This window comes from Cnephaeus nilssonii (assembly GCF_951640355.1).
Source record: "Cnephaeus nilssonii genome assembly, chromosome: X".
Taxonomy (NCBI): domain Eukaryota; kingdom Metazoa; phylum Chordata; class Mammalia; order Chiroptera; family Vespertilionidae; genus Cnephaeus; species Cnephaeus nilssonii.
In genome coordinates this window covers 41,854,852-41,865,539 of record NC_137071.1, presented here as the reverse complement: position 1 = coordinate 41,865,539, position 10,688 = coordinate 41,854,852, and the positions used below count along the sequence as shown (strand labels likewise).

The 10,688-nt window shown below is 35.7% G+C and overlaps 1 protein-coding gene across 3 annotated transcripts in view; it reads right to left on the bottom strand.

Moving 5' to 3' along the window:
- Positions 1–3,616: 3,616 nt before the first annotated feature.
- RLIM (ring finger protein, LIM domain interacting) overlaps positions 3,617–10,688 on the bottom strand; it is a 28,499-nt gene continuing 21,427 nt past the window's right edge. For all 3 annotated transcript variants that reach the window (XM_079765950.1, XM_079765952.1, XM_079765951.1), the window contains one exon: positions 3,617–10,430. In XM_079765950.1, the coding sequence (XP_079622076.1) occupies positions 8,848–10,430 (1,583 nt within the window). In that variant the 3' untranslated portion in view covers positions 3,617–8,847. The remainder of the gene's footprint in view (positions 10,431–10,688) is intronic.

Sequence of the window (10,688 nt, the reverse complement as noted above, 5' to 3'; positions counted from 1 at the left end):
ACCCATGCTAGAAACCAACATTAATCATCTACTACTAAATGTTTTTTCGGATTCTTAAATGAAAAGGCCATAGAAAATGTTGTTATATTCACACAGAAAAGAGAAGTCAAGCCAAATGTATCAGCATTTTCCAAAACCTCAAATCCAAAAGCTCTTTCTTCACAGGAGTTAATATTTTACTCCATGTTGCCAAACTTTCAACAATGGCATCAGAGACTTAGTGTTGGGAAATACTTGCTTTCACTGGGGCTAAAGTCTGACCTGGGAGTCTATATTCTCATGTTGTCAACTTTCCCCTTCTACCCCAAGAAACTCATTTAAACACATATCACTATCTAACTACAATGTATAAACAGATTATAAAGCCAGGTTAGCCATTTCTAACTAATGCCAGGAATATTCAAATGTGAAAATGATTTATGTGTACATTTTTTTAACGTAACTGAACTAAACAAGTCCACACATTGGGTGCTTGTTCCTGCACTAAATAGATGTAACAATCACTATTAGCTGCTACATAATGCTCCAGTTGTGATGGACTTCCATAGCTTTTAATCATGGGGCCCTCAACCAAGGTCATTTGCTAATTCTTAATAGTTAGATTTCAAGCTTTGATAAGTATATTTTTTTAACCTCAAAGGGAGAAGATGGTAGTCTTGTAAACTTGGGTAGACACTCTAAGCCACAGCTTTAATACACAAAGGAATGATGCCTATTTAGTTCTAGAGTAATAATGTAGGTGAGCAGATAAAGTGTATAAACCTACAGATGAACTTTTAAAACATTGCCATTTGCATCCTATCCACTTTAATCTCTCTCTCCCATATTGTTCTAGAACTGCACTGCCCAATATAGTAGCTGCTAGTCACTTGTTGCTATTGAGCATTTGGAATGTGTGTTGTCCAAAATGAGATGTACTTATTAAGTGTAAAATACCAGATTTTGAAGACTCAATATGAAAACGATGTAAATATCTCATTAATAATCCTTATATAGATTACATGTTAAAATATTTTTACCTTATTGGTTAAATAGAATTAATTTCACCTGTGTATTTTTACCTTTCATAATGTGCCTGCTAAAAATTTTATATTTATGTAACTTTCATTATATTCCTATTGGACAGTGCTATTCTATAACATTTGGTGCAGATAGGGAACCAAGTGTGAATCATTTTAACAAGTAGGTATATCACAGTCACCAACACTATCCACTGAGAAACCCAACAATATTTTGGAGGCTTAAAGTCCCCATCCTGCCAAATACAACAGGCAGCGAAACCTCACACCAGCACAATGCCTAGAACAGTGATGGCGAACCTATGACACGCGTGTCAGCACTGACACGCATAGCCATTTCTGATGACATGCTGAGGATGTAACATTTGCTGCTCCTGAGGATGAAACATTTGCGAAATAATTTTTCCTCAACGTGACACACTACCCGAGTTATGCTCAGATTTTTGGCGAAGTTTGACACACCAAGCTCAAAAGGTTGCCCATCACTGGCCTAGAATGTAGTGGGAGCCCAACACACATTTATCTCCTATTAGCTGAGGAAGCAAACTCTAAATTCACAGGAGCCCTTGTTCCTCCCATTACTCCTCACTGCTCTTTCAAATGTCATTTGAATGGGGATGGATAACTATAGTATGTATATCTTTTAAAGTTTTTGTAATACTTTATCAACTATTTATACATCTCCCACTGATGCCTGCTCCTGAGTTGAGATAGTATCTTTCTCCCTGTACTTCAAATGTTGAATGAGGTATGATTTTCTCAAAATACTCTCCACCATAGCCATTTACTTACTCTAATTACTGCTGCATCTATTATTTGACATGCTTCGTTTGTGATGGCCTTTAAAGTGAATTAAGGGTGGAAAATCTCTAATACACTGGGAAAAAGATAATTCTTGGAAACAGCCAAGATTCATCTCAAGGGTGGCAAATAATGTGAACATACTGAAGAGGGCTGCATCTCTCAGTTACTCATATTGTTTCTGAAAGCAATTTTAAAGAAGCTCCAAATATTTTCTGAGCAATGACATTCTTGGAATGCCTCTGTCTGCCCAAGACAACTTTAAAGGGCATTTATTTGGATGCCAATAAACTGGCTAGCATACTTTTAAAAAGCTGCAATTTTTTCCTAGTCATATTTTCAAATCAAGTCATAACTGGGGCCAAGAGCACATATAGTAAAGGGCTGAAGTGACATTGACATTAAAGATTCCCCAAACTTATTCCAACCTCATTCCAAACTTAAGAAATGAAAGGCCTTGATATAGTGCTAAGGTGTATTTGGTAATGCCTGAAGTGATTTACTGAAATTCACAATATAAAACCTTTAATCCTCCTCAGATTTGCCCTTTAAATCTTCCTTGGCAAACTAGCCAAAACCAATGTTTATCCTAAAAAATCATACCTCACAAGTAATCAAATCTAGGACACAAGATAATATTTTTTAAAAATTAGGGGCCATACAGTAGTAGGATTAAGAGCACAATGAAACTAAACTCTGGAATCAGATCTGCCTAGAAATATTCTGCCACTTACTGGAGTGATCTTGGGCAAATTACCAAATGCCTGTATCTTACTCAGCGGCATCACCTATAAAACAGGGTGGTAATAATACACCTCAGAATCACTGCAAAGATTAAGTAATTTATATAGTGCTCAATACAATACCTAATAGCAATTAGAAAAATTTAGCTGTTAGTAATCAATTTGCAAGGCCTTAGATTTTAATCTTACCTGAATTCAAAGACTTCAAAGAAATTGGACCCTAGCTTTCATTTCCTATTTTTTCAAAAGACCATTAACAATATAGTTTAAATTTACCATTATCTTCTGTTCTCCGTTATGACTCTTTATCACTGAATATTTCTCAACAAGATGCCTGTGCATTGTCTTGAATGTAAACAATTCAGTGGCGTGTGAGTTTCAAAGAATCACAGACGGCACTAACAGTAAAACCCTGTAAAGGTCATAAGACTAAGAGTTGACTGCACCCAAATTATCACAAGGAACCGAGTTCCTATGCCAATGACAGGGCTGTGTAGGAACCAGAGGAAATAAAATTATAATAAAATTTACCATCAGCTATATGAATACCAATACCAAGGGGAAGGGCCACTCAGGTATCAGAATGTGATAACCTACTTAGAAACAAGGACATCTTAGTGGCTTAAGCAACATGTTTAAGAGGTTAGAAGTGGCAATGGAAGATAAAAGCTGCATGAACATACATGAACACCTAGACAAGTCTTTGTATTTAGAGGTCAAGAAAAGGAGTGGTCAGGGCAATGGTAAAAGTAGAAACAGCGAAGATGCACCTATTAAAATATCATTTACATAAATCTTTCCAGGATTCTTTTATTGGAATATACCTTAATCTTTTATTTTACCACTACAAGATTAAGCCATTAAACTACACAACATAAAATGGAAGTTATATCCCATAAGCCAGTACCTGCCCACACTCAGCAGTGAAGGGAATAAAAATCAAGATTGTGCTGTAATTCCACTTGATTCTAAAAATCAAGTGCATTTGACATCAGTTTGAAACAGAACCTTTATCAAATTCCCCTTTTTAAGAAAAAAGTCAAGGAGAGATGATCAAGCACAAATGATCACTTCATGCATTTTATTGATAGTCTATATTTTAAATCTGCAGTATGACATCTTACATAGGGAAAAAGCTTCTTCCTAAAAGATAACTATTAATAATCAAACCAGCTTTAATATGACTGACCTTTCAAGGTCTTATTTTGCATTAAACAAGTTAATTTTTAGCAGGTGTAAAGCACTGTACAAAAAAAAAAAAAAGGAAACTGGGTACATTCTCAAATTTTAATACAGGGCTTCCCAAACAGGCGTCTGCTGGCTAGATATTGAAGAAGGGTGTTATGTTCAGGTATAAATTTAAAGAAAATGAGAAACCAGATAAAGCAAACTAACCAAAATAACTTCACTTTGTGCTCCTTTCTGCTTTTTTGCAAGTCTCTCCCAGAGGTCAGGAAGCCCTGGTGTAACAATCACTTTAGTCTTTACAGAACGTACATTTATGTGCTTCGTGTTCAAAGACGTAAAGGCAGCCTTTGTTACTATTCCCCCTGCAAGTCCCTTCAGGTTCTTAGACTTCAGAAAGCTTTCCAAGATTGCTGCCCAGTTCTTTATATGAACCCAAGTAAACATCTATATCAAAGAAGCTCTTTCTGGGAGAAGATAAAACAGGCAGATACGTATCCAGGCCAATTGTGTACCTACTGAACTTGATACCTGATCACATAGCCCTACATATTTAAAAGCAGCACCAAGGACAAATGGACCTATCAAGAGGTAAAATCCAATCACTGAACAGTTAAAACACATACAAATCAATCAGTTAAAAGAATGTTAGCAGAGGGGCACTTGAATGGAGTTAAGGCTGGGCAGCTGGTTCAATCATACATTGGTATTGGAATAAATCTGCAAGATGAGGAACTGATGGAGGAACCCTGAAATAATTAGGCACAGTGGTATTATGGGTTTGCTTTCACTACATGTATTTAAGATCTCACTCAATCCAAGTGACCATAAAGCAGCTTGTGGGTCTTTAGCAAAGAAATACTAATAAAAAACAAACACCTCATTATAATTTTATTTGAGTGTTAGAGGGTATACCTATTTCCTTCAAATTTGAATTAAAACACCTATATAGAAATGAAAATAATCATAAAACTGATAAACTGTTATTACCCCTTGTAAGTTCCAACACTTCAATAATAGCTCTATTATATGCTGTTTTAGATATAAAATGGATTTACTTAAATCAAGTGAGATAATCACTTATTGGGAATATTAGGTATTATTTTAGAAATGTCCAGTTAAGAAATCAATTTCAAGATGCTAAAAGTTTTACAGCTGTTTTCATAGCTTTTTCTTAGTTGTTTATTAAAATCTGATTTAAAAATAAGTTAAATAATAATTCTTTGGACTTTGAACTTTAATTTTACTAATAATGCATGTTATATTGATTTACATTTTCAAATGTTGTTTTCAAAAGCATACAATTTACTAAGTTAACTCAATGAATTACAATACTATTATTGAATATAAAACATCCTGAAGAATTCTACTAAGGAAGAAAACGTCCGACACTTGAACATGTGCCTTTTCAATCTCTTGCATTACTAAGGTACAGAATACTTTAGAAAGTAGCAATCAGCATAGTCTTATAAGCCATGAATAAAAATGCCCTGCAAACATGGTTTCTAAGTACTTAATGTTGGTAATACATTTGACAGGGAAGCCAGTAAGGTAAAACTTAAAAATTCAAATAAGGCAGATTACTTATAAAAGAACAAAAGAGAAGAAAGGGGAGGAGGGTAAAAACATACTCCATCTTTAAAAGTATCAACAACTACGAGGTACCGCTGTATTCTAGCAAGCTGTAAAAATGGCCTTTTAGGAGGCATTTTGCAACATTCAACTCCCTATCACATGGGTATTTTGGGAACTGACTGAAGTCATGGCTGTCATGGACATTTGGGAAGCAGGTGATTCAATACTAAGCATATTAAGTGATAATCCTTCATAAATAATTTGAGACACTGAATACTTGCCATGGAGAAGACATATTTTTCCCAGGGGGAAAAATTACTTGAGGTAACACTTATAGATAATCAGTTTCTTAATCTTAAAGTTTGGATAAATTCCAATGATTATATTTTTAGATATTTCATATATATAAAATGGTGTTAAACATTTTTCTTGTTGTTAACTGCCCCATTATTCCCTACATTGCAACACTAATGTGAGCACGTTTCTCAATTCCCACCTCCATTAACCACTAACACCACTGAGGTATGACTGATGTGTTCTTTTTAGAGCAAATCCTCAAAATTAACAACATGGTCCATCTAGTATTGCTACAAAGTCTGCAAACTTTAAGCCTAACTTGTTCAATCTTGTTTGTAGTAATAATAAACTGCAGCTTTATTAGCTGCTTGAAGTTAAACAACATAACACCTCAAATGCTTCAGACTAATAAGTGTATTTTAGTGAACATATGAAATATTCAAAGAAATTCAGATTTTAGTACTTTCCCCTATACTTTGAACAATGTAAACTCCCAACATTGTTTTATCTTGTTCCTATTACTGCATGAAGTTCCAGGACAGAATAAAAAGTGCAAAAATAAAAAATAAAATGTAAAGTCTTTTGCAAGAACATGCTCCCTTAAGGGAACAGGTGTTTGGATGCTGGTAGGAAAATAGATCTTTCTTCTCCACTGTACATCTGACACCTACAAATGACCTTGTCTTCAATGTCCACCAGTAAGTACATATTAGTCATGGGCCTTGCAAAAAAAAAAAAAAAAAGCAAATTCTGCTAAATTTTTTTATCCATTCTACACAGTCTAATGGAAACCAATGAATGCTATTGAAAAAGGTGTCCACATGCACATGCCCAATATGTGCATTCTACTGAGGGCTATAAACTTAAAATTCTATTTCCAGTATTTATGAATAGGTTCAATATCTACCTTCATAACCAGAATTCAGCATGAGTTCTTACCTTAATACTTCACAAATGAGTAATAGAGTAATGCATCTTGGGAGATACCTGTTTTTAGTAACTTTTATGCTTAGAATGAGCTGTTGTTTTTAAAATATATAAAATTAACACCCCCATAATAATGGGACATTTTATACCAAGAAGAAAATGGGTTTGTTTTTAGCCAATCAGGACTACCCTGCAGATCTGAAAACCAGATTACATACCCTTAGGAAAGGAGACAAGGAGGCTCACAAATATAAAGGAATTCTGACTTTTACATGGACAATTTTTTTAAAAAGATAAAATGTATTATATAAGCGCCATAAACAGTAATTTCTGCTTATATTAAAAAAAATAAGTGAAGCTTTGTTTGAACATTATTTCCTTGCAAGAGCAGTACATATCCTTAGCAAACAACTACCACATTTACAAGTTAATTTCCTTGATACTTAGGTAGGATTGAAAGCAAGAGGAAAACATGAAAATATGAGCTTTGAAATCAGCTTTACAGCTAAATTGACAGCAGTTAAGGTAACTAGATAGTTCCTAGAAGCAGACTTGTTTATTTTTTGAGTATCTGATTATGCCTGGGTAATCAGCTCACTTTGTTAAAGGCCAAGGATGTGTTCAATTCCTCTTTGGACCCATTAGCTTTTTCCAAATAAACTAACAGTCTTCCACAATCAGACTAATCCAAACCCCAACCAGCCTCAAAAGAAAAATTTGGCATGAGTGCTGAGGTTCTTTTCACAAACCTATTGTTACTACTAAGGAAACAACATAAAGTGCATGTCCCATGGATCGTAAGTCAGTGGCCTCATCTTTAAATATGGGCAGCACAACAAATTTGAATTTCAAATAACCCAACATGACTCACTTTCAAAAAGAAAATCTCTTAACTACTCAACTGGTCTTTAAATGTGAAATATTAGGTTGTGTTAAACAGCAATGGAATACTAACAAGTGTGCACTGGTACCTTAAATGACAAATCTTGAAAACAATGCAAATTTGAGACTTTCTTATTAGTATACACATCTGTACCAATTTTTATGTTAAAAGTGGTTTACAATCTCCTTCTTCTACCTTCTTTTTTTTTTTGAGGAGACTTGTAAAAACAACAATGTAAATTGTACTAGGTCATAGTGGCTTGTTTTTTTTAATGCAAAGCTCTGCCTATTCATTTGTTCATCTACTTCATCTGCTCAAGTAGAATACTGCGCCAAAGATCTCACCATACGAAACCAGTATGATTATAATGTCTTCATGAAAAAGTTTAAATTCTTCCAGAGTAGTAGTCTCCCCGTCTTTCATTTTCTGCCTAAATCCAAGTTAAAACACACAATTTCCACTGGCCTTCAATGTAGTTCAATTCTGCACTCTGACCTTTACTTTGCAATGTCACAGTAGCTGTTCACATACATTAAATAGTATAGATATGTTCTGCTCTTGACATGTACACACTTATAAAAGGAGCCTTGTACTTTGTTTGGTATGATTTTTTTTTTTTACTATATTGGCTCAAAAAAGCAGTTGTTTTCATTTCTATGCATGGTACTTTACAATTTGTAATGCATTATTACAACAGTGCATTGGAAAAGTACTGAGCCTCTACAAAATAGCTTTACATTTTTAAACAAATGAATGTGATTTTTTTCACTTACACAAGCATAGGCTTTTTTAATATTTCCACAAGATAAACATCTTAATTAAACTATAAGCTCACTTCTACAGTGTGCCACAGTGATGGGCTTAGGAGACAGTTATACACTTAGAATATCTAACCTTAGGTGTTATTTACACTGACATGTCCAATATCACCTTGCCTAAAAGGTGAACAAATGATAGTCAGCATGTAGCTAAATTTGTGCCAACTAATAACTGGGAATGGTGAAGCTTTAAGCAATCACTTATAAAACATGTACTGTAACTTAGTCTAAACTGATAATTTCCTTAGCCCCTCTCTCCTATGGCATGGGAAACTTTAAAAATCAACATGAAACAGATAGCCACTGCTAAGACAGATCTTTTAAGATAACAAAGGAGAAACTAATAAACATATATAATAAATCATTAGTGTATCAATTACTGATACTGAAATTAGATTTTATGTCCTAAAACATTGCTTTTTAAATATTTCCTTTTATTCTGGAACAGAAATTGGAGACAGGACAATTATTCATTCAGAAAGCAATGACTCAATTCAGGTTGCAACTTTACAAGCACCACTCAAAAAGTGGACATAAAGCAAGTGATTCCTGTTTGCCCATCACTATACCAGGTACATAGCTGAGAGCTCAGACCTTAATTACACAACGCTTTCTCTGTTACCAGAAGCTAAGACTGCCCTGCGACAAATAGGACAAGTAGAATTTTCAGATAACCAGCGATCGATGCAGTGGACATGATACTCATGGGAACAGGGTAGTTTACGAAGTTTGTTGCCTTCTGTATATTCTGTAATGCAAACACTACAGGTTTTTAATGCATCATTTTCACCAAAACTTCTCATTGCCAAATTGTCAATCTGTTCTTTGGTGAGTCCTCTAGGTTGGTCATCATCATCCTCATTTAAGAGGAAAAATTGAGCCAGACTAAGGAAGGGCAAAGAGCCGCTTTCATCAAATGTTACTGGGGCCCTGTGTCGAACCTCTCGCCTGCCACCTGATGAGCCTGATGATGAGCTTCCTTCATTACTACCTTCAAATACCTCTGAGCTAATCTCTGAACTTTCACCATTGGAACTAGAACTAGGACTGGAACTAGAACTCAAACTGGAACCAGAACTGCTACTACCACCAGAACCCCCTCTTCCATTCCGTGACTCCGCCCTTTCCATATTTTGACTTGAGATTGGGCCACTAGACTCTGAATCACTATCACTGTACATAAAGTAGCTTAATTCACCAAAACCTGTCATTATTTGCCTTAACATGGTCTGAATTGCTACAGATGTAGTCTCACTTAAACCAGTATTTAAGATTCTACGAATTGGAATTCTGATGGTACTGACATAGGTTCTCACACCTGCCCGCTCAGAACGTGAAAATGTACGCCTAAAACCTCCTCGTTCACTTTCATAAGTGACTGTGTTGTTTGGCGTCTGAGACCTTGACCGAGTTCTGCTAGCTATGCTATCTCTCTGCCGATATTCTCCAGGACGGACTCTTCTTACTTGAAGATCAAGGACTATGGTTGGAGGTCTCTGTCCTGATCCTGTAGATTCACCATTACCAGTTGTGTCTGAAGAACCTGCTCCCTGTGAGGCATTTCTTATTCCGGAAGTTGCAAAAAGACCTCTACTTAGCAAGTCAGGTCCACTTATTTGCTGTCTTAGTGTCACATGATGCCGGGTTCTAGAACTTCCTTCAGTCTCATTTACCAAAGGATGCTCAAAAGTCTGAGATGAGATACTATGATGAGACCTTCGTGGAATTTCACTCATTGGATGCAGAGGTGACCTACTTCTTTCAGCTCTTGCTCGTGTTCTCCGGTGGTCGGGGCTTCTGCTTCTTGCTCTTCTTTGACCTCTAGTAGATAGGACTTCTGTTAATGCTTCAGTTGAATTGCGTTCTGATCTAGATGGCCCTGCAGATGTCGCTTCAGATCGTGGATTTCCCACTTGCCTTTGGCTGTTATCCATGTTTTCTCCATTAGAACGTCTTGCAGATGGCTCATTTTCATTCTCTGGGTTTTGACTCCCATTATTACGGTTTACATTGATCTCTAAGCTGAATCTGAAATCACCACTGTTTGGATTAGTCCGGCTCACTGCTCGCCAAGATTGGTTTCCTCTCTGACCACTTCTTGTTGTATTTCCAGTTTGTCTGACAGAGTTAAGCCAGTCTATTATAGAGTCACCATTGGACACATCATCTGAAGATTCTCCACCTGTTTTTAAAAGAGGGAGAAGAGGAGAAAAGGAACTACTAAAATTAGGAGAATCATGTAATAGTGCTCAGAAACTTTGTATTAGAAAAAAAAAAGAACAGCTTCTGAACAGATTTCAAATTTATAGATTTTTGTAAGCTGTACTACATAGACTTGCAAGTAAAGGCAGGGACATTTCAATTTCATTTTGAAAGAGCAAGCTAATCCAAACAAAATTTAGAGAACTTTCTTAAAGGGAATCTGGAGAAAGTCTATTAT